This window comes from Dipodomys merriami, unplaced genomic scaffold, assembly GCF_024711535.1.
Source record: "Dipodomys merriami isolate MVZ:Mamm:240054 unplaced genomic scaffold, mDipMer1.0.p SCAF_14, whole genome shotgun sequence".
In the NCBI taxonomy this organism is placed as follows: Eukaryota; Metazoa; Chordata; class Mammalia; order Rodentia; family Heteromyidae; genus Dipodomys; species Dipodomys merriami.
Window position 1 is genome coordinate 35949081 of NW_027202715.1, and position 19409 is coordinate 35968489.

The 19409-nt window shown below is 41.8% G+C and overlaps 1 protein-coding gene and 2 pseudogenes across 3 annotated transcripts in view; 2 read left to right on the forward strand and 1 right to left on the reverse strand.

Annotated features, from left to right (window-relative positions):
• Window positions 1–19409, reverse strand: part of Ide (insulin degrading enzyme) — a 96598-nt gene that overhangs the window by 44704 nt on the left and 32485 nt on the right. For all 3 annotated transcript variants that reach the window (XM_070021193.1, XM_070021192.1, XM_070021191.1), the window contains exons 2-4: window positions 19347–19409; window positions 18073–18280; window positions 14500–14669 (exon numbers count right to left, since the gene is read on the reverse strand). The exon at window positions 19347–19409 is cut by the window's right edge and continues 122 nt beyond it. In XM_070021193.1, coding sequence (XP_069877294.1) covers window positions 14500–14669; window positions 18073–18280; window positions 19347–19409 — 441 coding nt within the window. The remainder of the gene's footprint in view (window positions 1–14499; window positions 14670–18072; window positions 18281–19346) is intronic.
• On the forward strand, window positions 5698–6390 carry LOC138825794 (ferritin light chain pseudogene; annotated as a pseudogene).
• On the forward strand, window positions 11279–11881 carry LOC138825822 (thymosin beta-15A pseudogene; annotated as a pseudogene).

A 19409-nucleotide genomic window follows, 5' to 3' on the forward strand; every position in this document is an offset into this window, starting at 1 on the left:
GAACATTCCTGTAATCCCTGTACTCAAGAGGGTAAGGCAGGAAGACTGAAAGTTCAAGGCCAGACAGGGATATACATCAAGACAGAATCTTAGCAGACCTGTGTACCTTTACAATAACAAAAACTTTAAAAAAATCCTGAGTTATTATGAGCACTTTTAAGACAAAATGAGATTCACATGACCTCCATTCACACTTAATTTAACTTTCAATTCCCTGTGTGGGCCATAATTAACTGAACAGAGTCACTAAGGGATCATTTTGGAACTTGTCAAGTTACTTGTGGAAAAAGGAAAAAACTGTTCTATTTTGAGCTGAAACATTAAATCTGTGATGTGAATTTTCATGATGTAGGCAGGCAAAAATAGGATACAATGCTATTTTTATAAATCTCAAGTGATATATATACAATATGATACTATGAGCTCCCTTATTACATTTTAATAATTCAATTGGGGTAGAATAATAATGTATGGCAAAGTACAGCAGAACTGTCCAAATTCTATTTTGCAAACAAGACCTTGCAAATTAGGGACTAAAGGAGGCGCTTCCCATCATTGATATCTCTCAGAAATAGCATCTTGACTAAAACACCTGAAGATCCCAGGAATTATTGGTCCTACTTGCATGACCATGTAGGATTCTCTCCCCTGCAAGGTGGTAGAACTTTTTCTTTTTTAAAATTATTATCAAGTACATGTACAAAAGGGTTAGTTACAAACCCCTCAGGTGCTGGCCCCTCCCCCCCAAAAAATCCTCAGGTTAGGAGTACGATGCTTCTTGGTCAATGTCACCCCTTCTTTTGAGAGAATGTGTTCTTTCTGTAGTTTATTTACTTATAGTATTTCCTATCCCTTTTTTTTGTTTTTTTTTTTGTCAGTTGTGGGGCTTGAACTCAGCCTGGGTGCTGTCCCTCAGCTTTTCAGCTGAAGACAAGCGCTCTACCACTGAGCCACAGCGCCACTTCTGGTTTTCTGGTGGTTTATTGAAGAGTCTCATGAACTTTCCTGCATGGGTTGGCTTTGAACTGTGATCCTGGATCTCAGCCCCCTGAGTAGCTTAGGATTACAGGCATGAGCCACCAGCGCCCCACTAGTATTTCCTATTTCTATCACAGCCAATAAACTGGGCTTCAGAGCATATCCCTCCACCCAACTGGAAGTCTATAAAGGTACCAAGTGGCACACTCCAGTCTAAGTGTTGCATAGAACTGAGTCAAGATTCATGATCCATAATGCTTAAACCAACAGATCCATGAAAACAGAAAATATAAGGAGAGTCCCAAAGCAATCATTCATATCCAAACAGCAATAGAAGCAACCTGCCAACCAAGATCCCAGGTTTATAAATAATCGTCTTCTTTCTGATTAAAGACCTAGTTTTGTTCCAGATCCACTCTACTCAGTTCTGAGGGGCTCAGGTGCTCTTAAAAAATAGCCAGAATGCCACTCCTCCAAGGGAGAAAAAAGGATGTGTATGTGTGTATGTGCTGGGGAACTGTCTGACATTCCCTCTTACCAAGGTGAAGGTCAAGCCCTGGTAGTGCCTCCTTTTCTACTAAATGAAGATTTCAAACCCTCAGTTACAGAGGGACTTGTCCTCAGAGCTCCACTATTCCTTCACACTACCAAGCTCAGATTCCTACAAGTAAACCACGACTGCAACCAAGTTTAGAGAAATTTGTATTTCTATAGACTATGTGGACATAACAGTATGTGACAGTTAGATCAAAATTAGGTTTTCAGCCCAGGCAGTAAAGTTGTAAAATGCAAAAATCAGAAACAGAACAAAATTGTTGATCATTAAAAATGGGGCCAAATATTAAAAGCAGAACCCTTCTGTAGAGAGGGGCTCTAGCCAGCCTAAGCCTTTTCCATCCTTGCTAAAAAAGCAAAAGAACATCTCTCCCTCGCTCAAGTTTACCAAGCTGGCAGCTTTGCAGTTTACTATAAACTTTGCTGAGGCCACTGACAACCTTGAGGTTTATCACTAGCTGTACTGAGTTGCTGTATTAGTCAGGAGCTTATAATAAAAATCATTTCTGTAAAGAAAATTTCAGGGCATCCCCAACCATGGCAATGAGATTCCAATGTTTTGGGATTTTAAATATACTACCCCTATTCAAGGTTATGTTTTGGCTTTTGTAATTAAGTCATGGTCATGCTGCCCAGCTCAAGACTATGTTTTGCTTCTACTTCTGCAGCTCAGGACTATGTTTTGCTTCTTCTTCGGAAACTCAAGGTTATGTATTGCTTCTGTAAATCTGCTTGCTTGCTTTGAAGGTCTTTAAAAGACCTTCATGGGAAAAAGACCTCACTGCATCCTACTACCCAAATAATGGGGTGTGGTCACCATGCGGCCAATAAAGACCCCTAGCCTAATTGACTGAGTGTTGGCATGTCTCTCAGGGAAATTGGAATACTACAAAGCTTGTGAGACTCTAATCTCTAATTAACCAGCAAAAAAAACTAAAAATGGAACTATGGTTCAACTGCTAGTCTTTTTTTTTTTTTTTTGTCGGTCGTGGGGCTTGAACTCTGGGCCTGGGCATTGTCCCTCAGCTCTTCAGCTCAAGGCAAGCGCTCTACCACTTGAGCTACAGCGCCACTTCCGGTTTTCTGGTGGTTTATTGGAGATAGGAGTCTCACGGTCTTTCTTGCCCGGGCTGGCTTTGAACCGCGATCCTCAGATCTCAGCCTCCTGAGTAGCTAGGATTACAGGCGTGAGCCACCAGCGCCCGGCTCAACTGCTAGTCTTGAGCTAAGGTACAGTTCCCCAGTCCTGAGTAGCCCCAGTATTAGCACAAAAATAAACAGAGCTTCTATCCATAGTAACCTGGCCTGCCTAAGTGCAAACAATGTATTGATATCAGCTTCTAAACAGAGGCTCAATCGCACTCGGCGAAAATTCTGAGTGGCTTTTATGAATCACATAGTCCATGCCTAGGACCTGAGTTTCAACCTAGATGTTTTCAGTGTTTCTAATATGTAATGGGAGGAGGAAAACTTTTCAGTTGGGATGAGCCCACAATGGCAGTTCTTCCTCCAAAGCTCCTGTATGAGAAAGAGGAAGAGGTCCACTATACCACTAGCAGAGAAACATTAGAATTCTGTTTTAACAGTGGAGCCAGAGTCAGGATTGCTGTTGAGATGATCAGCACATGTGTAACAGATCCTGTAGATGAGTTTACTAAGAACAGGAAGGCTGGCTGAGTATTCTTTTTACAACCCTTCTATATTTTGGTGGAAGTTCTTAGGAAACAGATGAAAAAAAAAAAGAAAGAAAAGGCAGAAGGCAGCTGAGCAGTGATGGCTCACACCTGTAATCCTCGCTACTCACAAGGCTGAGATCTGAGGACTGTGGTTTGAAGCCAGTGCAGGCTGGTGAGACTCTTATCACCACTTACCCACCAAAAACATGGAAGTGGAGCTGTGGCTCAAGTGGCACAGTGCTAGCCTTGAATGAGAAAGCTAAGCACAGTGCCCAGGCCTTGATTTCAAGCCATAGTACCGGCATATAAAAAATAAATAAATAATAAAAAGCAGAAGACTCAAGTCTGCCAAACTGATACCAGTAAGCTTTTACCAAATAAGAAAAAAACACTTGTGGGCAGGGCATAGCTCACTTAGTAAAGTGGATACAGGGTCTGTATGACAAGTATGTGGCCCTGAGTTCAAAATCCAGTTCCCAAAACAAAATGTAAAAGAAGCATAAGACTAATATGGAACACCAATACATATTAGGCCAGTTTTAAAGTCTAATTCCAACTTTTGTTTAGAAATGTCAGGGAATGAGAATTCAGACACTTCACAGGAGAGTGTTGCTGGCTCAGCCATGATAAGAGGCCACTGGCAGTATCCAGTGGACCTGAAGACCAGCATTGTCTCCTACGGGATAACCGTGCTCCTGGACAGTCCCATTCCCAGAACTCAGCATCAGGAGTCATGAACAAGTGTGCTCACAGCAATAGTGTTTCTCTAACAAAGTGGCAAGCAGAGGTATATCCATCTCATAAATATTTCAAATAGCAATAAAAATAAAAATGAGAAGCACACTCAACAACATGAACAACGCAAACATAGTGTTGAATGAAAGTGGCAAGATTATACACAATAAAATGCATGGGAATGAAAACTAGCAAACTTAGAAAAGTGGTTATTTCTCAGAACAAGATAATGTAATTTTAATTGGAAAAGTATAGATGGATGGGTAATATTATGTTTTTTTAAGCAGTATGACAGCACCATCTGGGCAAATGCTGAGTACTTCTTTCTGAGTGACAACCTCATCATCAAAAATTTGTAAAAGCTGGGTGCTGGTAGCTCATGCCTATAATACTAGCTACTCAGGAGGCTGAGATCTAAGGGTTATGGTTTGAAGCCAGCCTGGGAAGAAAGTCCATGAGACTCTTTCTCTCCAATAAACTACTCAGAAAAATCCAGAAGTGGTGCTATGGCTCAAGTGGTAGAGTGCTAGCCTTGAGCAAAAGAAGCTCAGGGACAGTGTGCCCAAGCCAAGTTCAAGCCCCAGGAACTGCAAAAAAATAAAAATAAAAAATAAATAAAACAAATGTAAAATACTAAAGCAGAAAACAGACAATATACAGCAGCTACTGCTGTTCTAAGCAGACAGAGACTTCTGGCCTCTCAGTATACCATTAACAAAAGAATCCATGTATTCTCAAAGGGGGAGAAACAGATGCTGTGATAATAAGGTAGAGGAGGAAGTGGAGGAAAGAGAGCAGATGACTTTTTCCACTTAAAAGTCTACATAGAGGAACACTGAATACAGCTGGGTAACAAGTACCAGTTCAGTCTCTAGACACATACTGACCCAAATTAGTGTCCGCGCAGCTGGGTCATTTATATCAAATTAAAATGCTGCCATGAAAATCCTGAATCCTACTTTCTGGCTCTGGCACAGCCATAGCAAGCTCCAGCCATCGGCAGAGTAACAGGGTGGCTGACCCCCTGCAAGCCCTTCCACCCTGGGCTTGCTGTCTTGGCTTCTAGGAGATTCAGACTCCTGTTCTGACTCTACCATATACTAATTAAGTATCTCAAGGGTGGTTTATCATTTTACTAGGAACATGTGGACAGATGCTCAGGAATTAAGAGCAACGGCTCAATTCCTAGGCTCCTTCCTTTCTTAGCTGTGATCAGTACAGTATTGTCTGTGCTTTTGTGTACAGCTTCAGTTCTTGATTGAAGTAAGGTAAAGGGAGGAAGAGAGGTAAGAAAAAAGTGTTAAGTGATTATGAGTCTGTGTTAGTATCTTTCTGTCCCAATCAGTAGTGCACAATTCACAATTTGTGTGTGTGTGTTCTAATTTGTTTTCCTATTCTGTTCTTTCCCACTTTGCTCTGCAAAGTCTTTGTAAAAGTCAAACTTTCAGTCTAGGGTGCTGGTTTAGCATGCTAAGACCTTGGGTTCAATCCTCAGCACCAAGAGACAAAACAAAATAAAAAGACCAACTATGCAAACTCATGTTCTCTAAGACACTTGGTATTTGCAGCATGGCTCAAGTAGTAAAGCACTTGCCTAGCAAGTTCAAGGCCTTGGGTTCAAACTCCAGTAACTCAAGAAAAATTAAAACCAAAAGACACTAGGCTCTCTCCTGGGTCTTGTCTTGTCATAGTATTGGAGGTAAGCATAATAGCATTATAAAGAATGGAGGCTTTAAGCAGAAGCGCCCGCCAGTCCCGCGGATCTGTGTCTTGCTTCAACTGTGTTTGGACGGAACAGACCCAGGGACTCTTCCTTTCCACCACCAACTGCCTCTCCACTCACCACCTCTGACCCTGATCTTCTCGCCTGTCGCCTGCTTCCAGGACCAACCAACGCCGTTTTGTTCTGTGGTTAGCTCTGTATCCACGACCAGCCATGACCTCCCAGATTCGTCAGAATTACTCCACCGAGGTGGAGGCTGCCGTCAGCCGCCTGGTCAACTTGCCTCTGCGGGCCTCCTACACCTGCCTCTCTGTGGGCGACTATTTCGATCGCGACGACGTGGCTCTGGAGGGCGTGGGCCACTTCTTTGGCGAGTTGGCGGAGGAGAAGCTGAGGGTGCCCAGCGCCTCCTGAAGATGCAGAACCAGGATGTGCAGAGACCTTCTCAGGATGAGTGGGGTAAAACCGTGGAAGCCATGGAAGCCGCCCTGGCCCTGGAGAAGAGCCTGAACCAAGCCATTGTGGATCTTCATGGTTCTGCTCGCACAGACCCCCATCTCTGTGACTTCCTAGAGAACCACTTCCTGGATGAAAGGTGAAGCTCATCAAGAAGATGGGCGACCACTTAACCAACCTCCGCAGGCTGGGAGCGGCCCCTCAGGCCCTGCTGGGCAGATATCTTTTTGAACGCCTCATCCTCAAACACCACTAGAAAACCCCAGAGTCCGGCAGCCTTTGAGGGGCCATCTCTGCCTTGCCAGATATCAGGGTTTCCGCCTGAGCTTCTGCCTCTAGCCATTGAGAAACTTCCTAACTAACCATCCTGGAGCCCTTCCCAAGCCTTGGACCAAATGAAAATAAAGCTTTTTGCAGCAAAAAAAAAAAAAAAAGAATGGAGGCTTTGAGTCCAGACTGATTTGACATTAAGTTCCATAACTTATGCAGTCAGTCCACTATCACTCATCCACTTTCCTCCCTGCACTCCTCACAACTGTCCCTTCTAGTATCACCTCTGGTCCCTCTCAGAAAGGATGATGAAATGTCAGTACAGCAGGGATGCATTACAGGACACACATCCAGTGTACAGCACTTAGTATCATACCACAAACATGAGTTCCTTTACTCCTCAAATGGCTCATCCTTAGACAGGGTGATCTCACAATCTACTGTCTCAGCCTCCTGAGTGCTGACATTTCAGGAGTCCTATACCGTGCCTGGCTTCTTCCTACTTCTTTTTTTTTTTTTTTTTGGGGGGGGGGAGGTGTCTGGTCGTGGGTCCTGAACTCTGGGCTTGGGCACTGTCCCTCAGCTCTTCAGCTCAAGGCTAGTGCTCTACCACTTGAGCCACAGCGCCACTTCCAGATTTTTTTCTTTTTGCTTATGTGGTGCTGAGGAATGGAACCCAGGGCCTCATGCATGCAAGGCAAGCGTTCTACCACTGAGCCACCTTCCCAGCCCTCTTCCTACTTCTAAAAAAAATCCTACCTATTTGCCGGGAGAATTGACATTGTATCTCCTTTGATATCCTACAGAATTCAATTCTAAGCAGCAATAAAGCAAGCCAAACAGAATAGTGATTAAAACCTCCAATTCTGGGTCCAGCGCAGTGGCTCATACCTATAATCCTAGCTACTCAGAAGGCTGAAACCTGAGAACAACAATTCAAAGCTAACCCAAGCATGAAGGTCCATGCGACTAATCTCCAGTCAATCACCTACAAGCTAGAAGTGCAGCTGTGACTCAAGTGGTCAAGTACTAGCCTTGCGCAAACAAGTTCAGGGCCAACACCTGGGTCTTGAGTTCAAGCCCCAAAATGGGTGGACATGGACACACAAATACACACAGAGAGCTCCGATTTTGGCTGTGTCTGGTGGGGGGGAAAACTCAGTAAGGGGAAGGAAGGAGAAAAAGAAAAGCTGATCCTGGAAATCAGAGATAGTTCTATTCTCCAGTTAGACCCTGCCTTTGCCATGGCTCCCTACCTGAACTTGCAGCACCATCAGCACAGACCCTAGTTACACTTCTTTGTGACTTAGTATACATTTTACAAAAGGAAAACTTGCAAAATTGTCACCTGAGAGGCTGGAAAAGAAAACTTGGCCTCACATACTTCTAATCTTAGGGAACTTGCTATATCAGATTAATTACATAATAATTAAGAGTACAAAACAATAAGAAAAATGTCACCCATATCAGCAATGTAACTCCACCCATTTCCAGTTTATCCCACTCTACTAGCCGTGTTCCTACAGATCAGGGAGCACCGGTTTCTATTCCCCAAGCATTCACTCATCCACTTCCTCCTACTTCCTCCTAGTTGTTACCAGTGTTTGTGGGATTATGTTTAGAGAAACAAATCACTAAAGAATAGCCAGAACCTTTTCCCTTCTCTATATCAAAACTACTACAGAAATACATGAAGGCACTCAAAAGAACAAAAGTAAATACAAATTTCTGACAAGGTTTTTTCTTCAGGTACTACTTTTGCAAATCTTGTGGTTTCTGGGGTTAAGAGAAAGAAAGGAAGAAAGGAAAAAAGGAAGAAAGGAAGAAAGGAAGAAAAGAAAGAAAGAAAGAAAGAAAGAAAGAAAGAAAGAAAGAAAGAAAGAAAGAAAGAAAGAAAGAAAGAAAGAAAGAAAGGAAGAAAGAAAGGAAGGAAGGAAGGTAGACAGACAGACAGACAGACAGACAGACAGATAGCTTTAATTCTACTTTCTTTTCCTGTATCTTTTTTGAGACTTGCTATGTTGCTCAGGATGGCCAGAAACTTGAGATCCTCTTGTTTTTGTCTTCTAAGTAGCTAGGATTATAGGTGTGGGCCACTATGCCCAGCTCTTATTTTCAAATATATGTTACCTCAAAAATGGAGAGGAGTTACAAAAATGTTTAGGTTTCTAAAATCACAAGGGATCTTGACATTTGCATGACTTAATTTATATTCTGTGTACTGAGTCTGACTCGTTCATCTTGTAGCTACTTGATATTACCTTTGAGGACTAACTACCTTGCCCTGTAAGGTTGAAAAACAGCCAGGCACAGGTGGTGCACGCCTATAATCCTAGCTATTCAGGAGGCAGAGATTTGAGTTCAAAGCCAGTCCATGACTCTTATCTCCAATTAACCACCAGAAAACCAGAAGTAGTGCTATGGCTCAGTGGTAGAGCCTTAGCCTTGAGCTGAAGAGCTCAGGGAGTGTGTCCAGGCCCAGAGTTCAAAGCCCCATGACCAAAAAGTTAAAAAAGGTTGAAAAACAGAAAAACCCTCAAACTCCACCCAACATATATGGCAGTGCAGCATAGCTCTGTGTGTTACTTACAAATCTTTTGTCTAGTACTTTTTTTTTTTTTTTTTTGGTCAATTGTGGGGCTTGAACTCTGGGCCTGGGTACTGTCTCTCAGCTCTTCAGCTCAAGGTTAGTGCTCTACCACTTGAGCCACAGTGCCACTTCTGATTTTGTGAGTGGTTTATTGGAGATAAGAGTCTCACAGACTTTCCTGCCTGGGCTGGCTTTGAACCAGATCCTCAGATCTCAGCCTCCTGAGTAGCTAGGATTACAGACAGGCATGAGCCATTGGCGCTGGGCTTATTACATTTTAAGATTGTTCTTTATTTGTGATTATAACTTATCTCATTCACTAGATTTCTGAAAGATTTGTAGCTACTGCCTCATTATTCTGATTATCACTTGTCACTAACTAAAAGCTCTTATGAAAAATCAACTCCTGGGCTGGGAAGGTGGCTCAGTGGTAGAGCGCTTGCCTTGCATGCCTGAGGCCCTGGGTTCGATTCCTCAGCACCACATAAGCAAAAAGAAAAAAGCCAGAAGTGGCGCTATGGCTCAAGTGGTAGAGCGCTAGCCTTGAGCTGAAGAGCTGAGGGACAGCGCCCAAGCCCAGAGTTCAGGCCCCATGACCGGACCGAAAAAAAAAAAAAGAAAGAAAAATCAACTCCTGCTGTGTGTGGTGACTCATCCCCATAATCCCATCCACTCAGGAGGTGGAGGGAGAGGAGCTCAAGTTCAAGGCTAGGGACAAAGATAGGGAGACTTTATGTCAAAAACAAATAAAAATATAAAAGGATGCTGGGAATGTGGTTTAGTGGTAGAGCCCTCGGTTCAATTCCTCAATACCACATAAACAGAAAAACCCCGAAGTAGCACTGTGGCTCAAGTAGTAGAGTGCTAGCCTTGAGCAAAAGAAGCTCAGGGACAGTACCCAGGCACTGAGTTCAAGCCCCAGAACTAGCAAATAAATTAATTAATTAATAAGTGGGGCCCAGTGGCTCACACAATCCTAGCTACTCAGGAGGCTGAGATCTGTGTGAGTAAAAGCCACCAGGCAGCAAAGTCTGTGAGACTCTTATATCCAAATAATCACCAAAAAGCCAGAAGTATAGTTGTGACTCAAGTGGTAGATTGCTAGCCTTGAACAAAAAAGCTCAGGGACAGTGCCCAGGCACCTAAAACCAGTACAAAAAAAAAAGTGGAGCCAGGTGACGGTGGCTCACGCCTGTAATCCTAGCTACTCAGGAGGCTGAGTTCTGAGGATCGTGGTTCAAAGCTAGCCCAGGCAGGAAAGTCCGTGAGACTCAAAAAAAAAAACCACTAGAAAACCAGAAGTGGTGCATTGGCTTAAGCAGTAGAGCACTTGCCTTGAGCTGAAGAGCACAGGGACAGCCCCCAAGCCCAGAGTGCAAGCCCCATGACCGACAAAAACAACAACAAAAGTGGAAAATGAGGGAGGGGGTAACAAGTTGACAAGAAATGTACTATCTTACTTGTATAACTATAACCCCTCTGTACATCACCTTGACAATAAAAAATAATTTTTTATTTAAAAAAAAGTGGCAGGGAAGCCGGGGGCTGGTGGCTCACGCCTGTAATCCTAGCTACTGAGGAAGTTGAGATCTGAGGATCACGGTTCAAAGCCAGCCTGAGCAAGAAAAACCATGAAACTCTTATCTTCAACAAACCACTCAAAAAACCAGAAGTGGCGTTGTGGCTCAAGTGGTAGAGCTCTAGCCTTGAGCTGAACTGCTGAGGGACAACTTCAAGCCCCAAGACTGACAAAAAAAAAAAAAAAAAGTGCCAGGGGCATAGCTTCAGTTGTAAAGCATGTGTAAGGTTCTATGTTCAGTCCTCAGTATGAAAGGGAGAGACAGGGGCTGAGAAGGTGGCTCAGTGGTAGAGCGCTTGCCTTGCATGCCTGAGGCCCTGGGTTTGATTCCTCAGCACCACATAAAGAAAAAAAAAAAAAAGGGAGAGACAGAGAGACTAAATCAATTTCCATACAGAATTTCCAATATGCTCTGCATAACGGCCACATTGTGGTATGGGTATCTAACCTATCAAAAGGAATTACCTTTCAGGCAGGGAGTGTAGCTCAGTGGAAAAGTATTCACAGGTATGACACAAGAATCTGAGTTCAATTAAGCATCATACACACAAACACTCTCTTTCTGACATATCATGTATACGTCCATGGTCCCCTGAAGCCCACTATTTAAACAATTCAGCATTACATACATGTATTTTATAGATGTAGTTTTCATATGAGCAAAGATATGTGTTAGTTCTATAAATCAAGTATTTTTATACATCAGTGCTGATACTATGGTTACTTTCAATATTAAGTCCAAAGAATACAGTATCACTGCCTCTAATGGTATTTTTACAAACTTCTAATTGTTCTAGGCTATAAAAATTTCCCTGCTGATATTGGATTTCTAAGAATGGTATCCAAGCTAAAACTGTCTTTGAGTTCAAGCCACAAGACAAAAAAAAAAAGTTATCTTTTAAGTGTTAAAAATTAACTTATGGAACCAGACACCAGTGGCTCAGGAGGGTGAGATCTGAGGATCACAGTTCAAAGCCAGCCTGGGCAGGAAAGTCAATAATAAACCCTCAGAAAACTGGAAGTGTCGCTGTGGCTCAAGTAGCAGAGCACAAGCCTTGAACTGAAGAGCTCAGGGACAGCACCCAGGCCCAGAGTTCAAGCTCCACAACCAACAACAACAAAACAAAAAATAACTTATAACCCAACCGGCCCGGAGCCTCATTGGAGCCAGCAGGCCTCCAGTCAAGGTGAGTGATAAGCCAGATGTGTCCAAAAGTTTGACAGATCAAAACTGAAGAAAACTAATACTGAAGAAAAAAAACACTCTTCCTTCAAAGAAAACTATCCAGCAGGAGAAAAAGCATGTTCAAACATCCTAAAATGCAGATTGCCTTTCAAAAGCAAGCTTCAACATCACCTGACATTCTTGCTTTTAGGCTTATTTCTGTAAAGCTATGTATTTGTGGAGATTTGAGGCACCTATAGATGGTTTCTCTCCTATATTCCCTGGCTAAGAGGTCATGAGTAGCCCATGTCCCCTTAATTTTTTCTTTTTTAGTAGGTCATGGGGCTTGAACTCTGGGCCTGGGCACTGTCCCTCAGCTCTTCAGCTCAAGGCTAGCACTCTACCACTTAAGCCACAGCACCACTTCTAGTTTTCTAAGTGGTTTACTGGAGATAAGAGTCTCACAGACTTTCCTGCCTGGACTGGCTATTCAGCCTCCTGAGTAGCTAGGTATTACAGGTGTGAGCCACTGGTGCCCCACTTAAATTTGTTTTTAAAGTAAAGTTTCAGATGGTAGATGACATGCAGTCAGTAACCTTACTATTGATGACCTTTGTGGGTGTAGTCCTTATGCCCTCAGAGTCAGTCAGTTTAAGCTACAATGGATACCTTCTGCTTCATAATCATATTTTGTAGCTTCTTAATTTTTATTTACGATAAAGCATTAAAAATACAAAAAAATTAATTTATAAAAAATGCATAAACTTACATTGAAACAATCTACTGACATTATTTAATATAACTGTCCCCAAAGCAGTCCTTTAAAAGCACAATATTCTTACCAGATGTGGTGGTACACACCAAATGACCAGGCCTCAGGACAGCAAGTATGAGGCCACAATGAGTTACACATCAAGATCTTCTCTCAAACAAAAACAATAAAAACCATAAAACCTGTAAATAGTGATCACCACTTGTGAATTGGGTTGGCAACAACAGATCAGGGAAAAGAGGACTATTGTGACTTTTTTGTGTGTGGGCCAGACTTAGGGCTTGAACCCAGAGCTTGAGTGCTATCCCTGAGCTTCTTTTGCACCAAAGCGGGTGCTCTACCACTTGAGCCACATCTCCACTTCTGGCTTTTGGTAGTTTATTGGAGATAAGAATCTCATGGGCAGTGGCACTGTAGCTCAAGTGGTAGAGCACTTGCCTTGAGTTGAAGAGCTGAGGGACAACGCCCAGGCCCAGAGTTCAAGCCCCACGACCGACAAAAAAAAAAAAAAAAAAAAGAATCTCATGGGCTTTCCTGCCTGGCTATGAACCATGGCCCTCAGATCTCAGCCTCCTGAGTAGCTAGGATTGCTTTTATTTATTTATTTATTTAGTCAGTCGTGGAGCTTGAACTCAGGGCCTGGGCTCTATCCCTGAGCTCATTTGTTTAAGACTTGTGCTCTATCACTTTGAGCCTCAGTACCACTTTGGATTTTCTGGTGTTTAATTGGAGATAAAAGTCTCACAGACTTTCCTGCCCAGGCTGGCTTTGAACTGTGATCCCAGATCTCAGCCTCCTGAGTAGCGGGGATTACAGACATGAGCACCAATGCTTGTATTTGCTTTTTTTTTTTTTTTTTTTTTTTTTGGTGTCAGTCGTGGGGGCTGAATTCTGGGCCTGGGCACTGTCCCTCAGCTCTTCAACTCAAGGCAAGCACTCTACCACTTGAGCCACAGCATCACTTCCGTTTTTTTTCTGCTTATGTGGTATTGAAGAATTGAACCCAGGGCCTCATACATGCAAGGCAAACACTCTACCACTGAGCCAACTTCCCAGCCATGTATTTGCTTTTTTTAACTTTACTTTTGTACTGCTTAAATATTTAAACAAGTACTTTTTAATGAAATATGAATCTAGGATATGATCATAAAACCAGAAATCTCTACATTTGTTTTATTCTACCTGTTTTTATTCCCACTTCATATTTCCTAGGAGGAGACAGAAACTTCTTACATTTCCTAGCATTCTATCTCCCACATAGCTGCTATAGCAGATGCTATACAGCTACAGATGTAGAAGTAGATGTGAAGGGCATAGGAGGATTCTATAAGCCTTGAAATTAGCCTTAGAAAATGAGCACTTCCAAGGCTGGGCATGGCTCAAAGTGTACAGTGCCTGCCTAGAAAGCTCAAGGCCCCAAGTTCAAGTCCCAATACCACTTCAGAAAAGAAAAGAAAAAAAAGACAATAAAAAAGTACTTTCCAAGTGGATGTGGTGGCTCACGCCTGTAGTCTCAGCATTCTGGAGGCTGAGGTAGAAGGATTTCAAGCTTGAGGCCAACTTGGGCTACATAGGGAGACCCTGTATCAAAAACAAAAATATGAGGAATAGAAGAAGCATGGCTCAAGTAGCAGAGCACAAGGCCTGGAATTTAAACCCCAGTAACTGATCAAAAAACTAGCAAGAACAACAAAAAAAGATCCCCAGCACTGGAAAAACAAAAACAAAAAACACAAAAAAAGAGCTTTGATTTGTAGAGCAGACTTCAGAATTTTAAAATCTATTGCCTTCTCTCCTTTTGAAGTGCTAGTTAATATCTATTCACAACTGTAAGCACTCTGCTCCTTAAACATTTAGACTCCTACTTGAAGGAGATTCAAGCAGGAATGAGAAATTACAAAATCTTCATCTTGAATTGCAAAATACAATACTGTGTAAAGAGGCCATGGGTTTAAATGAGGTCAGGGAAAGCTAATGCATGAATGCCGTTGTTGACAAACCTGTCCCAAATTTGCTGAAGGGGTGTTTGGGATTTCCTGTAGCTTTTTCCAGCTGAAAGAGTCTCCAGGCATCATTCATCACATTCTTCTCATGCTCTGAGTCGACAGCATTCACCTCCCTGTCCTTACAACTCGCATCAAACAAGGGGCACAGGAAAAACTGTGCAAACCTAAAGGTGCGAAACATAATTAACAACTTGTTTAATAAGAGGCTGGTTTTTTAAATACTTCTGAAACAGATTGGAAATATGACTTCTAAGAATCAAAAAAAAAAATAACATTGCTACTAAGAAAAAAAGACAAATGCTAAGTATCCTAAGAATAACATAATAATGAATGTTCATAAATTTGGAGGAACTAATCTATTCCAGAGGTGCTAAATTATTAGCAGAAATATACAGATTAATATCAAAAAGTCAAGGAGGGCTGGTGGCTCACACCTATAATCCTAGCTACTCAGGAGGCTGAGATCTGAGGACTGGGGTTCAAAACCAGCCCGGGCAGGAAAGTTTACGAGACTCTTATCTCCAATGAACCACCAGAAAATTGGAAGTGGCACTGTGGCTCAAGTGGTAGAGTGCTAGCCTTGAGCTGAAGAGCTGAGGGACAGCACCCAGGCCCAGAGTTCAAGCCGACCAAAAAAAAAAAAAAAAAAAGTCAAGGAGACTATGGAGTTAGCAGCAGTCTGTTTGAAACTTGATACGTCTAAGAAAAACCTTGTTCTATGTATCTAACTCCCTAAACAAAAAAGGGGGAGGGGAAGGAATGGGTGACAGTTCTTTAATAAATCTCAAATTTACAGTTTTAGGTGCAATTTCACTAAGACTCTGGTGCCTTAGGAAAAACAAATTAAGACATCTGTTTTTTTGTTTGTTTGTTTGTTTTGGGTCCGGTCATGGGGCCTGAATTCTGGGCCTGGGCACTGTCCCTCAGCTCTTTAGCTCAAGGCTAGCGCTCTACCACTTGAGGCACAGCGCCACTTCCGGCTTTTTTCTTTTTGCTTATCTGGTGCTGAGGAATGGAACCCAGGGCCTCAGGCATGCAAGGCAAGCACTCTACCACTGAGCCACCTTCCCAGCCTCAAGACATCTACTTTTAATAGTCATAATATGAATTATTTTCCTTCTGGAGGAAAAACAGGCTTCAATTATTGGAAAATAATAATGAAGTAAAAAAATCTAAGGTATGATGCAGTACACTGACTAAACCATGATTACAGGCTTTATGAAATAGTAAGTGAACAGCCTATGGATAAGCAGTCATTCAACAAATAACAGGGTATGTAACTCTAATATGAGTAACACATAGCTCTTTGTCAAGGCTAATCTTTAGTAATAGTACTAAGTTTCACTGAAGTAATTCAATAATTTGAATTTTCTCTCTGTAGCTGTAAGTCATCATATCACGTAGTAATCTTCCTCCTTTCCCCTCCATACTTTGGTATTGGGAATAGAACTTGGACTCACAAGCCACACCACTTGTTTGTATTTGTTTTTTTTTTTTTTTACCCCATCCCCCTGTATTTGGTTGTGAGGTAAGGTCTCCCTAAGTTTATCTGGGCTGGCCTTGAACACTGGATCCTCCTCTGCCTCCATCTTCCAAGTAGCTTTTTTTTTTTTTGGGGGGGGGGTACAGTCATGGGGCCTGAACTCTGGGCCTGGGTGCTGTCCCTCAGCTCTTCAGCTCAAGGCTAGCGCTCTACCACTTGAGCCACAGCACCACTTCCGGCTTTTTTCTTTTTGCTTATGTGGTGCTGAGGAATGGAACCCAGGGCCTCATGCATGCAAGGCAAGTGCTCTACCACTGAGCCCCCTTCCCAGCCCCCAAGTAGCTTTTATTAAAGGCTTACAGGAGTTCATGGGCCACTATGTCTGCTTTAAGATTGTATTTTATAAGAAGATCCAGAATTCAGATGAAGCTAAGGGTAGAGATTCTAAAACAGAACTACAATTCAGTGGACCTAAGAGCATATCATTTCAGATATACCTCAGTCCTGCTGTCAAAGAGGCTATGGTCATTATTTGATATTTATTTTGTGTGTAAGTGATTATATTAAGTACTTTACACATACCAATTCCAAAAGAAAACTCCATCTCTCTGCAGTCTATAATCAAAGATTATATTTACAGACATATAACTTCTTTTATGTACCTCAATACATTGAGGTTGGGCAAAGTACCTATCAGTTACCTGTCCAAAGCTGGACAGATCTAGATGAAGCGTCTGTTTATGACATAGAATAAGCAAGTTCTTTTTTTTTTTTGGGGGGGGGGGTGGGGGGGTCCAGTTGTGGGGCTTGAACTCGGCCTGGGCGCTGTCCTTCAGCTCTTCAGCTCAAGACTAGCGCTCTACCACTTGAGCCACAGCACCACTTCCAGCTTTTTTCTTTTTGCTTATGTGGTGCTGAGGAATCAAACCCAGGGCCTCAGGCATGCAAGGCAAGCACTCTACCACTGAGCCACCTTCCCAGCCCCAGCAAGTTCTTTTTTTAAAAAGATACTCTTGCTGGACACAAGTAGCTCATGCCTATAATCCTAGCTACTCAAGAGGCTGAGATCTGAGAAATGTGGTTCAAAGCCAGCCCAAACAAGGAAACCTGTGACCCACTTATCTCCAATTAACCACCAAAAACGCCAGAAGCAGAGCTGTGGTTAAAGTGGTAGAGTGATAGCTTTGAGCAAAAAAAAGGCTCAGGGAAAGCACCTACATTGTGAGTTCATGCTCCAGGATAGGCAAAAAAAGATTGAAACAATAAGAAGCACAGTACTCTGACTCAATCATATACCCTAAACACATACTTTTTCTCTATTAATGTTCTTTGTGCTAAGGAACAATATTCATTTCTCATAATGACAGGTAAACAGGAATAAAAAAATAAAGTTGACAATACCTAAAACTACAAAGTCAGAATTCATTACAAACCTATCAAGGAGCGGCAGAACTCTTTTTCTACAATATAAAAAACTAAAAATTTACTATGGAAAAACTGCATTTTGAACAATGAACTAAATCACTGACATAACAAAAAAAGTAGTTGTTGACTGTATAGAAGAAAACTAAGAAATTAAATTGCCCTAACAGAGCTTGCTCCAGAAAAGCCTTTCAAATATTCCCAAAACTGAAAGAGCAAGTAAACACAGTCTGTATCTACTAAGGATCCTTGAGAAGTAAGATCTCAAGGAGAACAGAATAGGTAAGGGCTGCTGCTCTAGAACTGAAGCGTGTGTGAGAAGAGATCTGCAACACAGTCACCGGTTCTTTGTCATGTGCCTTACATGCAACACCAGTTAGAATAGGTAGAGCTAGAAAATTTTACAAGTCAATAAAATATTTTGTAGGCCTGAAGGCTGGATTAAAGCCATGTCATTATCTTTCTTTTACCACAATGTAAACATGGGACACCACTCATTATTATTTTCCTTTTCATAAAACATGGGGGAGGGGAGGGAGACTGGTGAAAGTATCTTCAAACTAGAAAGTTATAATACAATATTTGTAAAAAGTAATTATTACTATTTTTATTAATGAAATTAAGTACACAGGTTGGAGAATTCAAAGGGAACATGGTATTACCTGTCTAGGGCACCTTCTAGGTGTTCATGAGAAACATCAAAATAATAGTTGGTATGTTCTCCACTTGTAAAGGCATTGGAACTTCCCGCATGCTCACTGAGAAACTGGCTGTATTCGTTCTCTTTAGGGTATTTCTTTGTTCCCAAAAATAGCATGTGCTCACAAAAATGACTTAAGCCAGGAATATTTGAAGGATCTGACAATGAACCTGAAAGAAAAAAATTATATATAATCATTTTTTTGTCAAAAATTAGTGACTAAGGATGAACTACAGAATGGTTTGGAATTCTTGTTAGTATGGCATAACCAGTTCAATCATACAACTGGAGAAAGTATTTGCTTGTCTAAAATAGTATTTATCAGGCAAACCAGGAGTCAGAAGTCCTAGATTCTGGCCCTAAGCTTGAGACTTTATTTAGTTTGAGACACTGGGTGGATTCTTTAACCTCTAGGGTCATTAGTTTCCTCACACTGGTGGGAAAGAAAGTTGAGTTCACTGCTTTCTAAAGGCTACAATTTTCTTCTTGTCTTGGTTAGTGTGACAGCACAGAACACTAAGAGCATGGATTCGGATTAGCAGCTGCAGAACTGTAGAGCTCTAAGTGTAATGTTTGATCTATCTTGTCTTAGTCACCTCTACATACACCTATCTTAGAGGGTCAGGTCAGTACATGAGATATATATTCTATAACACACAGAAGATGCTGTCATTCATTCAATGTTACCTTTACTTTCTCAAGTCTAAAATGCCATAAGTAAAAACTTTTATTTAAAAATAATATTATGGAAGTGGCGTTGTGGCTCAAGTGGTAGAGTGCTAGCCTTGAGCTGAAGAGCTGAGGGACAGCGCCCCGGCCCAGAGTTCAGGTCCCACGACCGGACCCAAAAAAAAAAAAAAAAAAGAATCTATAAAATATCACAATAACCAAAACTGAATAAAGTGAACAGATAGGGCGGACAGGGATAGGGAGCTATTTCTCTGAACATTCTTTGGCTAGCCCTAAAATTTAAGTAATTATTATGATTCAGTTAAGGATAAGGATGAATTTCCTTGCTGCTAGGTCACCTCATGTGAAAACCTCACAAGATGCTCTTACTAAATATCAGATTATTTTCACTTAGACAATTGTAGTTTACGAGTTTTATATGGGTTCCAAAATAAAGGTAATAAAATGAATAAAGCACATCAAAGTCATATTTATGGAGGATCATAATAAATGTTAGCATTAGATAGTAAAACTGAACACATTTAAACTGACAATTTTAAATGGTACCTATGTGTACATCAAGTGCAGCTGATGACTTGTCCGTGGTAGGATCACTGATGAGAAGTACTT